At 41.0% G+C, this 18,597-nt stretch overlaps 1 protein-coding gene across 1 annotated transcript in view; it reads right to left on the bottom strand.

Annotated features, from left to right (window-relative positions):
- MYOM2 (myomesin 2) overlaps positions 1-18,597 on the bottom strand; it is a 116,174-nt gene that overhangs the window by 66,416 nt on the left and 31,161 nt on the right. The window contains exons 10-14 of the mRNA XM_032777054.2: positions 13,716-13,877; positions 10,529-10,670; positions 9,306-9,505; positions 7,761-7,814; positions 2,712-2,839 (exon numbers count right to left, since the gene is read on the bottom strand). Coding sequence (XP_032632945.1) covers positions 2,712-2,839; positions 7,761-7,814; positions 9,306-9,505; positions 10,529-10,670; positions 13,716-13,877 — 686 coding nt within the window. The remainder of the gene's footprint in view (positions 1-2,711; positions 2,840-7,760; positions 7,815-9,305; positions 9,506-10,528; positions 10,671-13,715; positions 13,878-18,597) is intronic.

The following is an 18,597-nucleotide window of genomic DNA, read 5'->3' as shown; positions in this document are numbered from 1 at the left end:
GGTCAATCCAAGGTGAGAGTCGACATCTCAATAGCAAATGAGAGATGATAGATAGGATGGAAATAAGGTGTGAAGGGCGTTGCAAATGAAGACAAGCATCTTATGTTTGATGCAATAGAGAAGAAGTAGCCAGTGGAGAGATGGATACAGAGGCATAAACATGGTCAAAATAATGGGCTCAGAAAATGATCTTTGCGACAGTGTTCTGAATGGGCTATGAGCAGGGCAAGATAGCTTTTTTCAAGGCCAGAGGAAAAAGATATTGAAGTAATTGAGATTCAAGATGAGACCTTGACCTTGAATGAGAGTTTTAGCAGTGTGGATGGACAGCAAAGGCTGTATCTTAGAGCTATTATGCAGAAAAATCTGCAAGATTTAGACAGTCTGGATGTGATGACCTAGAGCAGTAGTTCTCAACCATTTTTTACCCAGGGACACAAACTTAAATAGACAAATCTGTGGATCCCCAACTCTCCTCTCATTATTTTGTTGTTCACAATTTATTTATTTCATGTTACTTTAATAGTTATCACAAATACTGCTGTAGAGAAATGATTTGAACAGATCAACAAAAATACCACAAATTAAAATATTGACAGCGCTTACCAGATACTAATGATAAATTACAGCATTGCTAGGTGATATATGGGGATATCTGGGGGATGCTGGAGGGGTTTCTGTGTACTGGCAGGATGCTGGAGGAGTGTGTGTTTACAGGGAGGAGGTACCTGCAGGGTGTTGGAGGGGGTACCTGCAGACTTACACTCAAGGTGAGGAACAGTGTCGCACTCCCTGTCCCTGTCATGGTGGCAGGGCGGCTGACAAGTCCAGAATTCAGCTCCAGTCTGTCAGTCAGCACCTCCTTGTGGGCCTCTCCCCCTTCTTTGGCCCTGTCAACCCCTTCCAGCTGGGTTCTAAGGCCCTGCAAGAGGTGTTTGCCAGCTCTGCTTACCTAGCAGGCTGGGATGGGAGACATCTGATAGCTGCAGCTGCAGGGGAGGGACCAGAAGCCACTGCAGAGGAACATTCTGGGGCAGAGCTGGGCCAGTCCCACATGATGGGGCTCAGGGAGAGAGCACCACCTCCACCCCTGACTCATCTCAGTGGGCTCCAGCAGCAGGAAAGGAGAACCAGCCCTATGTAGCTGAGGAAGGGGTTCTCAGCCCCCAAACAACTGTCCTGCTGCTTCCCCTCTCCCTGTACTGTCTGGACATGCAGTGAGTGTGGCTGCTGGGAGAGCCACTGCCTCCTCACTGCTGGGCGTTCTGGCAAGAAGTTGCCCGAGGACTTGCCCACCCCCAGTAAAGGCCTTGGGGAGTAGAGGCCTTGGGGAGGATTGTTTCAATGGAGTCCAAGGGACAAAATTCAGATTGGACAGAGTCTAGCATGTAATTGGAGAAGAGACATTCCAGACAGTGATTGTAAACAGCATGTTCACTGAGTTTACAGATCAAAGGGAGAAGAGAGATGGAGTGGTAGTTTGAGAGGCAAGTGGGGTCAAGAGTGTGGGCATTTTTTTTAAAATGTGAGAGACCAAAGCATGCATGTATTATGAAGAGAAAAAGTCAGACCAGAGTGAAAAGTTAACAGGTTGAGTAAGACAAGGGATGAGAGTGGGCACAAGGGATATCAGGAAATGGGTTGGGATGGGGTCACTGGAGCAAGTGGAGGAGTTAGGGAGGACAGCATATGATAAACTTATGTGCCAATGACAGGGAAGAGGGAGGCAAGAGTTGGAGGAGAAGGGAAGGCAGGTCACATTGTTTTCTCAGTTTTCACCAATGAGATCCTATGTGGAGACAGACATGGAATCAGGAGGAGGGCAGCATGTGGGGAGTGAGGCAAAGGTGGTGAACTATGGCTAGGATTTTTGACATTAGATTCAGTTAAAGTTGGAGAAGAAGAGTTGTTTTGTTAGGAAGATGAGAGAACTGAAGGAGGAAGACTGAATTTATAGTGGAGGAAGACAACCTGGTCATGGGATTTCCACCGGAGATGCTTCGCAGTGAGACAACAGGAGCAAAAGAAGCAGATGTTGGGGGCGATCTTCCTTTGCTTACCAGCACAGGCCATCTGTATCATGGGTAACAGAGCAGGAAGGAGAGCAACCACCAGCAGGTAATAAAACCTCCTCCTGGTCTGGTGGACAGGGAGTGAGCATGCAGGAATGGGGAGTGGGTGAAACTTTGGCTCCTCTCCCACTTCAACGTACAAGCTAGCATAGTTCAGCCACTGCAGAAGTAAGTTGCACCAGGAAATGGGCTGACACAGCTTATTTCCTCTACGGAGAAAAGGGGAACCGGGGACCAAACTGTGAGCCACAATTCAATCTCTGCTCTGCTGCTGGGGAAGGGAAGCTATGTGCTGCCTCTTAATAAGGGCAGATTGCACAATGCCAGTCCAGCCTTGAGGGAGGAGAAGGGTAAGATGCTGCTCTCTATTAAATTGCCACAATACATTGTAGTTTTGTTCTCATTTTTCATAGCAGTAACAAAATAGCACAGAGGCAATTTTTCATGGGTCTTGAACTTCAACACCCATTAGATCACATAATAACATATTCTATTGTCAATGCCTTCTGTAAAGACCGACCGTCAAGTCCTGTGAGACCTCAGTGAGTGCTAGTTTTATTGTTCATTTTGCGGCTCTGAAAAGGATTTGAATTAAATTGTAAATGGCTTACAGCTCAATGCAACTATACAGTACAGTACCTTCTCAATGAAATACATTAATGGCTCTTTGCCACGGGGAACAGGTGGCTCCCAGCTGAGTACAACATATGTTTTGCTGGTTTCTGAAGCATGTACATTGGTGGGAGGTCCTGGAATCTGAACATCGCCTGGAGAAGTAATAAACTTAGTCAGTGTTAAATCACAGATTAACCCCAGGTCAGCATTTATGCTACAGCTCATCTTTCCAAACTCAAGTCTATTAAAAGAACAGGCCTACTTAGAGACTAACAAATTTATTTGATACAGACTAACACGGCTGCGACTCTGAATCAAGTCTATTAAGGGCTATAGTATCAGCTTTACAATTTCTTAGTTTGCGTCATTTCTATTTTGAGGCATTAAGCATGAGAATTACAAGCGGGGTATTTATTTTCACAACCAAAGTAAAATATTCAATAGCACATAGATAGAAACTTTTCATTTGTCTCATGATTTTTCCTTGATCACATGTCAATTACTTTAATCTGCTGTGCCAAATGCCTTGGCAAAACCTACTCACTGTATGCATAGAAGAGAGATGTTTGATCAAACTGATGAGTCCAGGAGTTACTATAGAAAAACTGAACCAGAAGAAGGATTCACTCAAAAGACTGGAGCATTTAAACACAAAAGGAGCTTAATGTAAAGTGGTCAGGAACAAAAGTATTCATGATATCTCCTACAATATGGGCGACATGACCAGCCAATATAATTTAGAGCAGCCATACAGGCTCAGAATCAGAGGAGTGCAAATGCATTGCACAGCCACCTTGTTCCTACCTTCACAGGCTATTATGCCTTGTGGGGATCAATTGGAGTGCAGCAGTGGTCTAGCCTCACCCTTTTCCATTGCCATACCAAGGGCTGCAAGGATAGTGGCATAGAGACAGTATAGCTCTGTGCCAACCTGAGGAAATCCTGAATTGGCCAGTTAGGGCAGCTTTAGGGCCACTCTGTGTCACTGTAGAGATACAAACGGGCTAGGATCTGTCTCAATGGAGTTACACACTGATGTAATGAGGAGCAGGATTAAGGACCATCAACGTCACCTGCAATCATATTTGTCTGGCTCTGAATAAGATGTCAACAGGCAAAAAGTTCAGAAATGGTAATTCAACAGACATCCATGCCCATCCTGTTCTCCTGGCTTAAAACGTGCAGTGTGATTTGGCTTTTGTTTGTGGTTTTAAGGTAATTTTATCATTTTCTTTTTCTAAGTGCAAGCACAGTGCACAGATAAATTCTTAGAATTTGAAATTTTTTTTAAAAAAAAGGAGAGAAAGAAAACATTTCTTCCAGAGAACAATATTAGTCATGAAAATGAATCTTTAGGTGATTCTAAGCAATGTCACTAGATTTGTGAGCCAGCCTGCTATGTAGATGAAGCTATTTTATCTTTTATTATACTTTTGATAAAAATCAGAAGCTTTGAAGTTTGCATCTAACAATTGACATCATTTATTGTTGTTCATAATGTATTTTTATTTGTTTGATCCTCTGCAAATGGGACTTGCATTCTTTAGATAAAGACATTGATCTGTTGAGTTTAAAACACATCAGAAGTATTGTAAATAAAATTATTTTAAGCTCTAAAAGATCTATTTTCAGCAGATTGAATCAGTATTGAGCCAAGAGGCTCCCATGGACATCAATAGAATTCACATAGCGAAATCTCCACAGTGTGTGGTAAATATTCACCCCTTAGAATTCCAAAGCTGACATCATATGTAATGTAACAACCCCTCCTTACAGCCTGCAAGATCATCCGACATTGGTAGGGGGATCAATTATGTGAACTAAGGAGCCAACATTTTTAAAGCTAGCCTCCAATTTTGCAGATTTAAGTAATTAGGTTTATAATTAATAGCATTTAGATATCTATATTCCTGGCTAGTACCCACAAGCCAGGTATTTAGAAATCTAAATACTCTTCCTGGTGCCTGGAAATTTCAAAATACAAAGCCCTGGGCCTGATTCACTTCTCATGTGGATGTAAATTGAAGTCACTTGAGTTGCACCAATGTAAAACCAGTATAAGTGAGGAAAGCCTTCTGATTACGTGATCTTGTGTAACAGTTACAGCTGTAAATTAATTGCAGTTAACTCAAGTGATTAACATAAAACAAATTAACTAGATTTAAAAAATAGTTGCAATTAATCACAGTTTAATTGTACTGTTAAACAATAATAGATTATCAATTTAAATTTATTATAAATATTTTTGGAAATTTTTCTACATTTTCTATATTGATTTACAAAATGTACAGTGCTCACTTTATATTTATTTTTATTACAAATAGTTTCACTGTAAAAAACAAAAGAAATAGTATTTTTCAATTCCCTCATTACAAATACTGTATTGCAATCACTTTATCATGAAAGTTGAACTTACAAATGTAGAATTATGTACAAAAAAATCTGCATTAAAAAATAAAAAAGTAAAACTTTAGAGCCTACAAGTCCAATCAGTCCTACTTCTTTGTTCAGCCAATTGCTCAGACAAACAAGTTTGTTTACATTTGCAGGCAATAATGCTGACAACTTATTGTTTACAGTGTCACCTGAAAGTGAGAACAGGAGTTCACATGGCACTGTCATAGCTCGCGTTGCATGATATTTATGTGCCACATGTGCTAAAGAATCATATATCCCTTCATGCTTCAACCACCATTCCAGAGGATATATGCCCATGCTGATGACGGCTTCTGCTCAGTAACAATTCAAAATAGTGCAGACCAATGCATGTTCATTTTCATCATCTGAGTCAGATGCCACCAGCAGAAGATTCATTTTCTTTTTTGGTGGTGTGGGTTCTATAGTTTCTGCATCAGCGTGTTGCTTTTTTAAGACATCTGAAAGCATGCTCCACACTTTATTCCTCTCAGATTTTAGAATGCACTTCAGATTCTTAAACATTGGGTAGAGTGCTGTATCTATCCTTAGAAATCTCGGATTGGTTTTGTCAAATCTGCAGTGAAAGTGTTCTTAAAATGAACAACATGTGCTGGGTCATCATCTAAGACGGCTTCAACATGAAATATATGGCAGAATGCAGGTAAAACAGAGCAGGAGGCATACAACTCTCCCAAAGGAGTTCAGTCACAAATTTAATTAATGCATTATTCTTTTAATAAGTGTCATCAGCATGGAAGCATGTCCTCTGGAATGGTGGCCAAAGCATGAAGGGGCATACAAATGTTTAGCATATCTGGCATGTAAATACCTTACAATGTTGGCTACAAAAGTGCCATGAGAACACCTGTTCTCACCTTCAGATGACGTAAATAAGAAGCGGGCAGCATTATCTCCTGTAAACGTAAAGAAATGCGTTTGTCATAGTGGTTGGCTGAACAAGAAGTAGGACTGAGTGGATTTGTAGGCTCTAAAGTTTTACATTGCTTTGTTTTTCAGTGCAGTTATGTAACACAAATGTAGATTTTTTTTTAAGTTGCACTTTCATGATAAAGAGATTGCACTATAGTACTTGTATGAGGTGAATTGAAAAATTCTATTTATTTTCTTTATCATTTTTACAGTATAAATACTTGTAATCAAAAATAATATAAAGTGAGTACTGTACACTTTGTATTCTGTGTTGTAATTAAAATCAATATATTTGAAAATGTAGAAAATCAAAAATATTTAATAACTTTCAATTGGGATTCTATTTTTTAACAATGCGATTAAAACTGTGATTAATTGTGATTTTTTAAGCATGATTAATTTTGAGTTAAACCCATGAGTTAATTGCGATTAACTGAGAGCCCTATTGAAAATGTGAAAAAAAAATCAAAAAATATTTATAATAAAAGTTAAATTAGTATTCTAGTATTAACAGTGCAATTAAAATTGCTACTAATTGTAATTATTTTTTAACCATTTGACAGTCTAGTAACACTGTCATTTCATTAGTAACAAACATTGTCAGAATCAAGATCCTTAAAATTTTCCATTCTGCAGTTCAGAATGCCTACGAACAAAGGCATCTCAAATCTCTCAGCCAGCTTCTCCATTCCATTACATGAGTTTTACATGGGTATAAACTCCACTGTGTCCAGGGGTGGCTCCAGGCCCCAGCATGCCAAACACGTGCTTGGTGGGCCATGCCGTGGGGGGTGCTCTGCCGGTCTCCAGCAGGGTGGCAGGCAGGGTGCCTTCGGCGGCATGCCTGCAGAGGGTCCTCTGGTCCCGCAGCTCCAGTGGACCTTCCACAGGCGTGCCTGCGGAGGGTCCGCTGGTCCCGCGGTTCCACTGAAGCTGCGGGACCAGTGGACCCTCCGCAGGCACACCTTCGGGAGGCCCACTGGAGCCGTGGGACTGGCGACCGGCAGAGTGCCCCCCGCAGCATGACACCATGCTTGGAGCTGAGAAACGTCTAGAGCCGCCCCTGCTATGTCATAGTATCAGTGCAGCTGCACCACTTTTATACTGGTGTGAGAGCGATTAATTAGACCCTTTTATCTTCAACACTACTTAGCTATCCTAGTTAACATTTGTATCTTGCCAGGCAAAGTAAGCAGCACAAATACTCTCTCAGAATAAAATTGCAGGTAGAAGGCATCTAGGACCTCATCCTGAGAATTACTGAGAATCTCTAACTCTTACAGGTATCACTGACTGTGGCAAACCCTTAGCACTTCCCAGAAAAAGTATATCTTCCATTAAAAGTGGCAAACACAATGTTTACCAGAGCTTCCAACTTTGACCAAAAAGCCACACTTGTCTCATAGGATAGGGATGAGAAATAAATTGGCAATAATCAAACATGAGATTCAGCTGTTTAATCTCAGATTGTGACTATTGAAAGAAAGAAGGAGAAATCCTTAGTGAAAATGGCACAATCAAAAGCATGAATCTATCCCACCTCTCAGACTTTTGCCTGTGTTGATATTATCTTAAGCTTGCAAGCCTGAATATCTGCATTTATTTAATTTTATTAAGAGTTGGCTCACTAGGTGGGTTTTTTTTTCAAGCTCTCATGTTTCTAATTATAATCTTAAATTCCTTTGTTATAAACAGATGAAATGAAATCATGGTAGCGCTACATACCTTCAAGATCATCCTGACATATTACAATTTCTCTGCCTCCATCCAGATTAACAGCTGTAGACCAAAACATTCATTTACAGTTAGTTCTCTGTGCAATAAAGTGTATTTACAGATAAACACTTGTGTAGTGTCTGCTATCTCAACTCTGGTATTACAGCTTTGTACATATGGATTCTCATTCATTGTTACACACTGATTCTGCCACATTTACTCACATGGACTAATACTCACTCACAAACAAGAAGAGATCATTTAAAGATTAACTGAAAAACAAGAATCATATTCTTAACTGATGGAATCAGTGCTGTGGCACAGTGGCAATGTGTGTTATCAACTGGACTTTTGAGGACTGGACATGAATGTGTGTGAGTAAGTTAACTGAGGACAACAACACGTTACAAGGAACAAGTGAACTTTTAGTCTTCATAGTGGGTGAAATTCATCCCTGGACAGAAGGCCAGCACAAAACTGAGCTTGAGTAGGGTGTCACAAATCCATAGCCTTCGTCCTGACCAGGGCTGGCTTCAGACACCAGCATTCCAAGCAGGTGTTCTATGTTCAGCTGTCCACGGCAGCATAGCTTCTGTCTTCCAGCTGAAGACAGAAGCTGCCGCCGAATTGCCGTTGCCATGGAAATGCATGTGCCGCCCTAATGGCTCACGGACTGCCCCTGCAGTCTGCGGTGGCAATTTGGCTCGCTGCTTGGGGCAGCGAAAATAGTAGAGTCGGCCCTGGAGCTGACCCTTTGTATAGTGTTAAATTTCAGTCAAAGTGAATGTTCATCTAACTGCTCTCCAGCAGGTACCATAGCCTATACCTAGAGCAGCACTGATAGCGTTCCCTTACAGACCAGAATATCAGGCGTGCCCAGCATGTGATAGAAGAGCAATATGCAGCCAATGGCTGGCCTCTGCCTGTAACAACTGGATGTTAAAAAAATAGAGGATAGATTGTAGGATTTTACTACTAGTGAATTCAAACAACAAGCAAATTCCATTCAGCTAACACAGACATATAGAGTAATATTTTCAAAAGTGACTTTGGTCCTGATCTTTAAAGGCATTTAGGCATTGCTCCACTCAGCATCACAACACCTTTGAAAATGAGACAGAGCCAGATTTTGAAAGCTATTTAGGCACCTAAACACCTTCCAAAACCTGGCCCTCATGTGTTACAACACAAAGCAGAACAATATCTAAATACCTTTCAAAAACTGGCTTTTATTTGCTTTTGAAAATTTTACTTGTTACAGCTTTAAACATTTCTTTTACATTTAAAAATTGTGCAACTATATGTAAATGAATTGGCACTCTTGAGGCTCTTGGTAAGTTGCCAGTGTGGACCTTGCTGTCACAGTGGGAGTGTCTTCATTATAATTAGCAAGTGGAGGAGCTCTGGGAAAGAATGGAAGCTGAAAAGCAGATCCAAAATGAAGAGGTTGGCACTGCCCATTTGGTTACCCACCAAATAAACCAGAAAAATAAAACCTCTTTCAAAAATTACAGTGTAAATGTGGAACAGCTTTTTAGTTGTTGCATTACCTACTTTGTAATCTGTCCAGGTCAACAGGATCAAGAGCTGCAACTGCTTCAGAGACTCTAGACGGCCTGCTAATACCCGACTTGTTCACTGCTCTTACACGGAATATATAAGACCGTCCCTCAACCAGTCCAGTTACAGGGTATTTGCAGATTTTTACTGGAGCATCATTGCACTGGACCCAGTTTTCAGTACCCACTTCACATCTAGGAGTAAGAAAAGGAGATCATATATCAGGGAGCCAAAATGAGTATGTGCAATTAGTATTGTGCCTATTAACAGAGAGCCAAATCCACAGCTGATTTAAATCGGTGTAGCTCCATTGACTTCCATGGAGCAACCTCGATTGATGCCAGCTGGCTATATGGCCCATAATACTTTATTACTGAGAGAAAATTTGTTGTGTTATATCAAAAGTAACACTAGATTATATACATTCACCCATGGTCTACGCACCATGTAAAGCCTTATTTTGAGTGTTTAAATGGAACTTAAATGGTCCATAGACATTGTAGAGCCTCAGAGTGGTGAATCTCACCCTAGTGAATGCCACTTTAAAATCAACATTTACCTACAGTTCCCAGAAGTCTGGGAGATAGGACATAACTACAGTGTATCAGATACAACAATGTAGCAACAGTGGGTAAATCATTATTTTTAATATAGAATACTATATATACTGAAATTATAGCAGTAATATCTGTGCGTATAGTACATTGCTCATTTTAAATGTGAAGGATGAGATGCTGGGCTTTGACTACAGCTGAGGAGCGCTCATTGCAAGTCAGGAGGAGTGCAAATGTGGCCTAGGATTCCCCTAATCCTGACCTGCCTGTCCTGTGCAGGACTGCCAACATAATTTAGAGCAGATTTCAGGAGCAAAAGGGCTATCATGTTGGCTTAAACTTTCAGTTGAGTAGTCCCCTAGTTTGGATGAATCACTGTCTGGAGTACACAAGCACCAGTTTAAGATAACATGAAGGAAAAAGGGGCAGGGCTGGAGCACTGCTTCACTCAATGCTCCCCAGCAACTGGAACAACTCCTTGAAGGCTGCTCCAGCAGGGTGCAAATTAGAACGGCCCTAAGGCTGTTCTAACTTGTTCCAGGAACTACAGTGGCCCCAAATAAACTCAGTAATGAGGTGAAGGGCATAAAAATAGTGAATTTTTTCAGTATATACAGTGTGATACACAAAAAAACAAATCCACGAATGTACATCCACACACACCTGTCAACAAAATATCCTATGACTGGACTCTCACTGGCTGTATTTGGTGGTTTCCAGGTTACAATGACATAATCTCTGTTAGCATCATAGCATTTAACATCCATTGGTGCCCCGGGTGCTCCAGCAATTAATGCATCAGCATCTAGATCAGAAAAAAAAATAAATCAGAGTTGACTACAATACTTCTCAGGTTCAGAGAGAGACTCTGTTGCTATAGCACAAAGAAGAATTACACAGATTGCTCAATCCATCTATTACTCCTGTTTTATGCCAGTGAGACTCCAATGATTTCCATGAGGTTACACTGGAGTAACAGTGGTGAAGCAAGCCCAGTGAGGTCTATCTATAGGTTTAGAAACCTGGGTGCAAATTTTGGAAGGTAGAAATGGATATTAGGCACCAAATTCTCACTGACTTTCAATAAGAGTTGAACAACTAACTTCCCTTTGCGCTTCTGAAAATCTCACCCTTCAGAAAGAAGGATTTCAGTCACTCCTTGGTCAGAGAGGGGAACTCACTGAAGATCATGTGGTCAGGAAAAAGACATTTCCTAAGGCTACTTGGTGTGAGAGAGTTTGCTGCATTTCTAAGGTTACTTCCTAATTCAAATCTTGAGATACAGACACTGATAAGTAATTAATGTTTCTTAGCTGAGACACTTATATGTGACCTGATCCCAAAAAGTGTTGAGCACCCACAACTCCTAATGAAGCCTGTTAACAGGTAGAGTTTTTGCCCTGCTAGAAAAGGCGTATACACATATTGGATAAATTCCAAACTTCCTCTTTCCTGGCTTTGTCTCTGTTGTTGACAGAAACAACCACCACTCGACAGAAACCTCAATCTAAGCTTCTTCCCAAGTCTTGACTGTTCCTAAGACTTTCTCTGCATATTCTCAGAGACATATCACACCTCAAGAAACATTCTCCTGCTGAAGTATTTATGCTGTATCTTTATGCAGGATTCTAGCACCTGAGTTTAGGGTGAATCAGAGAAGTCCTGTATCTCTGTCCACAACTTACCACCCTTTTGCAATGACAATAGTGTTGAGAGGTAGATGCTCAGGTCCAGGCCCCAGTATGATCCCACCCTTTGAAATTTCAGAACTATGGGCCTGATTGAACCCTTATGTTATATACCGGGAGGTTGCCCTCTACCTTCAGATCATGGCCACATGAAAAGGGGGGAGGGGGTCAGGTACCACCTTGTAAGTTTGTCTCCCATTGGAATGGATCCCATGGAGGGCTCTCCACAAATCTTGGGACCTGTGAGGGGGAAGGGGTCAAAGTGTAGGTGTAGAAAGGATGTGTTTGTTATTCGTTTGTTATCAACGGAGATTCCCCAAGAAAGTTAATATGCTTTCCATGACCTTTTCCCCTTTCAATTGGGATTCTCCTTCCAAGGGAGTGGACTAGGAACAAGGAAGCCCTAGTAGCCTGGCTCCAGTGAGAGCAGGGAGTGTGGCTGCCAGGGACAGATGATATATCTATATTACATTTTAAAACCCATGGGCGTGAGTCTCAGAGACTGGGTCTACACACTCAGGCTCACATAAGTCATGCTATAGCATTAAAAATAGCTGTGTGAATATGCAGGTACAGACTGGAGCTTGGTCTCTGAAACGCACCCACTCCCTGACCTCAGAGTCTGAGCCTGAATGTCTACACAGCTGTTTTCAGTGTTGTAGTGAGACTCTGAGTCTGTAGAGTCAGGCTCAGAGACTCGCTGCCGTTGAGTGGGGAGAGAGGGGAATGTTAAAATGCAGTGTAGCCATAGAGCCAATGCAGTTTGTGCACTAGCCACACAGGAAATGATGGACACCCAGCCACCACCCGTATCCACCCACACACACAAATGGACCTGTGTGGATGAAATCTTTTTGAGGAAGACCACGTGCACGTGCTGGTACACTTGTAAACAGAATAAGCCAGATCCTCACTGGGAGTATATCAGCATAGCTCCCTTGCCTTTGGCGGATCTGTACCAATTTACAATTGCTGAGGATCAGAATTAAGAACTGCACAGACAGAAACACACTCATTTTTAAAAGCAAAAGAAATGTAGAGCCACGCTCTGCCCACAGATGCCTGTGGGAGCTCGAGCTGAATCAGTGGGAGTTGTGAATGCAAATGTGAGGGTGAACTCTGACCTGTATTCTATTTTAATGAATTCCTCTCCTTTTCATCTATGTCTCTAGTGAAAAAAACACATTTTTTCCCTCTCTTGCCCAAGTGAACAAAGTGCTAGGCTGTGATTGGCTCTGGTACACTGAAGGGAGGGTACACAGAATCTTCCTTCCCCCTCCTCACCACTCTCTGTGCAAGGATCAGGCATAACCACAGTCCCTGAACTTGAGAATGTAAATGGCCTGCTCCAGCCTAGTGAGCCCAGTAGCAAAAGCCAGCACAAAGAGGAGGGATTGGGTGCAGGCACGTTCAAGGCTCTATGTGACAGAGTGTAGGGAATTAACAAGTGAGCCTACATGCTGATCATTTTACACCAGTTAGTTCCCCCAGAGAAGGCAGACTGATGCAGTTGAAGTTAATTATCTAATCAGGTGTGAGGGGTGGGTGAGCTAAAGAGCCAATTAGCCCATCAGCAGGAGACTGATAATAAAGGCACTAGAAGGAAGGAAGGGAGAGAGAGGAACAGGCCTAACTGAGGCAGAGACCTGAAAAAGGGAGACCTCTGCTCCTCTGGAGTCCTGAAAGTCCCAAAAGCATGGAGGACACTGTAAATAGCATTATTGCATGGGACTGTAAAGAGGTTGTTGGAGGAAATGTAAACAAATGGCATGGTGTGACGTGTGAGTACACAACCACGGAGTCTGAGCAAGTTCCTATGGTGCTAGGAGGCAGGAGCAGACAGTGCCCTGTTATGCTGTAGAGCACCAGTCAGAGAAGCTGGCCATCTTTGTAGAAAGGAGTAGGCTGCACCATCATTAAGGATGGGCTCCTTGGGTCTCTAGAAAGGATCATATTTTCAGGAGCACAATCACGCCTTGAGCTCCTCCTGGTGCAGTGTGACTATATTGCCTGGCACAGACCAGAGGATAAATTTCTCATCTATATAATGCCATGCTTCGGATTTCTTTTAGGCTTCCTTTATTAAACTACGGTGCTAAATTAAATGACTTTTCCTAATTGAATTTGCTAAGTCTTCTCCCAACAAAGAATGAAAAGCATACCTCTGACAAACATGAATGCACTGTACTCGGTCACCCCGCCTTTTGTGATTATGCGCAGGGTGTATAAGCCTTCATCATCCTTGTTCAGATGTGTGAAAGACAGTGCTGCCTGGCCTTCTCCAAAGGAGATTTTCGTCCACTTAGAGTCTTTTATTAGCACACCTGGAAGAGAATTGTGATCAAGCATGTGTCACTGAATTAGCAACAGCAATCTTCATCAAAGATCACTTCTGTGTTAATCAGTGGCACAGATTGCCGTTTATGCCAGCTTTACTCAACATGGTAGTGTTTGTATTCTATGAAAATATTTAACTACGAGAACTAAGCTGTGCCCCTGCAAACTCATTTGACCAATGAGTATGGTGAGAGGAGTGTACAATCTAGCTATTTTGTGTTGTACCTGCTACAGCAAAGGGAATGATTTCCCTTCATCATTTTTAATACACGGACAAGAAAATATTTTAAGCCCCATTTTGAAACAATGCTGAAAATCTAAAATACACAGTAATGACAGCAGTGTGTAATTATGCTTTTAAATACACTTTTCTACCTATTCAGGTCAAATGTCAGATTAGTCAAATTTCTTTCTTTAACTTTAAAGACCAGATTTCAGTTTAATCTGAAGCCTTGCTGTAAAGATACACTGACTCTGAAACCCTCCAGGCATGCCTGCTGAGCAGTGAATCCAATTAAATCTGAATTTCTCCCAGGTCAGAGGTGGTGCCCCAGGATTAATGTAAATTAGTCTGATTGCTCCCATCTCACTAGTCAATGAAATGAGCAGAATATTTTATGATGGCCAAGGAAGTCCCTCAGTCTCCTTTTCTTTTAATCACTGATAGAACTTTTGATTTTTAACCCATTGAGTTCTATTATAATCAAAGCAGCAGCATTACATTTAAAGTTCAGCCACAGCGCTATGCTTGATTATTGCCCTGTTGCTCAAATACACTTTGGAGTAGATATTCAAAAGGTTGCAGACAAATTATTTTAGCCAATGAATATATATACTGAACACAGAGCTGCACAGGGGGTGGGAAAAATGTGCCACATCTTCAAGTGATAAAGCTGACAGTAAAGGACTGTGTAATGAATATCTGGCCATTTGCTTACATAAATTGAAGCAATACTTTATTACCTAGGCATTTTCTCCAAGCCTGATTCTTAAAGGAATCTTTCAGGATTTGTACAAGGTAATTTCAGTGAGACCTCTTTCGAGTTCTTATTGGGCTCCTTATGCGGTATTCCTTCATTTCCCCCTTTCTATTGCATTTTGCACAGTTTGTGTTCACTGCATTGTATATAGCTGTGTGAACAGTTTGAGGTGAAAGCTGAAAACCCCCTGCAGCTAAAACTTCTGCATTTTCTTTTTAATTTTTTTCCAGTTTATGAAAAACTTGGAGCAAAGTGATCACAATGAAGTACAAGCCTGAGGGCTCAACTCCTGTGAAAATCAGGCCACTAACTTAAGTGCCTGAATGTGGACATGGGTTCCTTCCTTTAGGCAGTCAAGTTTGAAAATGTAGGGGCTTCAGTGACTTCCAAGCAAGGCCAGAGAGGTAGTCAGCTTTGGAGCCTAGAATAGGGCTCAGAAATTCTGTCTGTTAAGGCAGTTATGTGGTCTGCTATGACCATAATATCCAAGTTCCAGGCTTTCCGTTCTGAATTCAAACTACTAGAATATGCCTCTATCTCGATGTACTATATGCTATCAATTCCTCCAGAATCTGCTAGAGAATGAGTCTGGATGTGCCAGGGATCTTGACTCACTCAAGATACCCTGAAAACTCAGAGCTCTGCCATGTGTGTGTTAGGCCAAATGTTCCCTAAATGTTGCAGCTTGTTTCTGTTGAAATCCCATATGCAATGATAGAAATTACTGTGTTTGGGGGTTCTCTCACACATTAATTTCCCCATGTTACATATTATGTTCTGTTAAAATATCAGCCAAACTCTGAACTCTCACTTTTGTGTAAATCTGATGTAACTCCTTGGACCTCCATGGAGTCCTTCAGATACCTGTATAAATGAGTGAAGAATCTGACCCTACATCTTTATAATTTATTACTTTAAAATATTTTTTAAAAATCTGCAACCACCAAAATCATATCCAAACTGGATTTAGATGTACAATCTTCAATAATAATTTCAGTATAGGTTCTTTAGCATCTTAAACTGGTTTAAATTAAGGTAGGAATTTTAAACGTACTACTTACAGAGTCAGAGACTTGAAACCATTTCAGAGGATTTGCTTCAATAGATTTACATATCTCCTAGAGTTTAGTGACCAACAACTGCTCTGAACTTGATTAATTTTGAATAACCACAACATTCTCTTGCGTATAATTAATATAAATAAACCACAGAGAACCATCTCAGGTCTTTAGTCGTCTATCATTTGCATAATAAAATGGGTAAACATTTAAGAAAAATAGAAATTATTTTAATACCAATCCAGAATTAAACATAACTTGTCTGAAATAATAGATGTTAGTCCAAGATTTGAGTTCAAGGCGAGAGTCCCTCTAAAACCAGAGCACTTTAAAAGATAGTCATCATGTTAGCTCCATTATTAACCTTCTTGCCCCCCAAAATTTATGCAGTGGGTCTCTTGGCCTAAAAGTGTCACTGCCATGATTTGAAGCATATAGCAGGTGTTCATTACAGTAACATAATCATCACATTAATCCCTGCTGTTCTTGGGGGGGAAATCTCTGTCACATAAACTTCCCCATGATGTCAGTGTGATACGCATGTGCACATCGGAGGTCAGTTTTTACCACTAGTGTTCAACAGAACAATCCTGTTTTGTTTTTCATTAAATCATTTGGATATTGGACTGAAATCCTGGCCCCACTGAAGTCAATGGCAAGACACCGACTGACTTCAGTGGGGCCAGGATTTCACCCCCAATCTTCACCTCAGTGCTTGAGGAAGTTATACCAACCGTACAAATCTTCACATATCTTAATGAGAATATGTTGGTGTCATTAGAGACTAAACCTACAGGCCCAAATCTTGAAGTCCTTTTCCAGTTTTCATAATCCAAGGAAAATTCCCATTGAACTAAAAATTAAGTACAATTGGGCATCTGTTGGATACCTGCAATTCCAATTAGCTTCAGTGGCAACTGATATAAATTTCAGGTGCTGAGCACCTTTCTGGATTGGGCCCAGTCAGAATTTTGCCTGACTAACAACAATGTACAAACTGATGGCTGAAATGAGCTCCCAGTTCTGACAGTAACAAAAAGGCTTTGGTGGGAGCAGGTTCAGCACCCCAAATATAGGCATCAGGGTCTGGCCCACAATGAATAAACTGTAGTTATTGTTTATTATTTGTATTGTGGTAGCACTTAGGAGCTTCAGTCTTGGAACAGGACCCCATGTGCTAAACACAGACAAACCCAGAAAAAAAGGCAGTCCTTGCCCCAAAGGATCAGGCATCTCCAGCCAAAACCCACTCCTGCTTTATGTAAACAACTAATTTTGTATTTTTTCCTATCTAGTTTGTCCCGGTTTTGTTTGTCACTTTCACACATACTCCTTGGTGATGGTGAGTATTTCCATCAGACTGGCAGGGGCACAATTCCAGCAACGGTTGTGTGGGAATCCTTCCTCCAAAATGTGGGCATTTCTGAGAGGCTGCCCAAGTGATCGTGACAACTGATCCATATTCTCACTACATCTCACTACATCCAGGCTATCCTCTTCAGAGTCTTGCCCGAGGATATCTGGATACGCTGGTGAGAGAAATCTCTAGTGATCTCTCCTAACAGTGAATTAACGTATTTGTATTAGTTACTTTTATGTTTTATGAATGATTTATTAAAAATAAATATCCTCCCCTTCCTCCCTGTCCCAAAAAATCACAAAAATTACACTAATAGGTAAATATTAAAGAGTGTTCATGCAGGTTTCTAACATACAGCCACCCAAAGAATTTCAGCCTGGACTGCACAATGGGAAGTCTTGGCTACTGAAGTGGCTACAAAACATTTGAATGCCTTTGTGGTTATGTTTCTCTGAGCACATGGGGCTGTTGCTCCACAAATGTCCTTCTCCAATAACAAGGTTTCTTCTATCTATATACTTACATGACTTCATCACTATAGTATGTGATCACCTCCCAAGTTTTTAAAAATAGAAATAACAACAAAATCACTCTGTGTCTCTTCCTTCCTAGCTTGTAGAAGAAATGGAATTATTACTTCATAGGTAAATATTTTAATATTTGTTTGGATGGATGAGAGGCTGTTTTCTGCGTCCATCTGTGTGTCAAGAGTTTAGCATGAAGGAGTCAAATTAACTATGACAGCCACCCAACAATCATCAAGAGACCAATGATATTCTGGGAGAGGGGGGCTTATTAGGGCCTTTGTAAATCTCCACACTTCTGAAACAATTAACATGATAGATGCCTCTTTTTCTGTAGGATGATGTGTGGTTGGCACTGCCTACAGGTACAGTAGAACCTAAGAGTTACGAATACCAGAGTTACGAACTGACTGGTCAACCACACACCTCATTTGGAACCAGAAGTACACAATTAGGCAGCAGAGACAAAAAAAAGGAAATACTGTACAGTACACTAATGTACTAAATACAAACTACTAAAAAAAAAGGGAAAGTTTAAAAAAGATTTGACAAGGTAAGAAAACTGTTTTTGTGCTTGTTTCATTTAAATTAAGATGGTAAAAAGCAGCATTTTTCTTCGCATAGTAAAGTTTGAAAGCTATATTAAGTCAATGTTCAGTGGTAAACTTTTGAAAGAACCACCATAACATTTCCTTCAGTGTTATGAACAACCTCCATTCCCGAGGTGTTTCTGATTCTGAGGTTCTGCTGTACCTATGCAAATCCTCAGCAGTTGAATCTGTCTC

This window comes from Chelonoidis abingdonii, chromosome 3 (genome assembly GCF_003597395.2).
Source record: "Chelonoidis abingdonii isolate Lonesome George chromosome 3, CheloAbing_2.0, whole genome shotgun sequence".
Classification (NCBI taxonomy): domain Eukaryota; kingdom Metazoa; phylum Chordata; order Testudines; family Testudinidae; genus Chelonoidis; species Chelonoidis abingdonii.
Note: the sequence above shows the minus strand (reverse complement) of the source record. Positions and strands in the feature narration are given on the sequence as shown.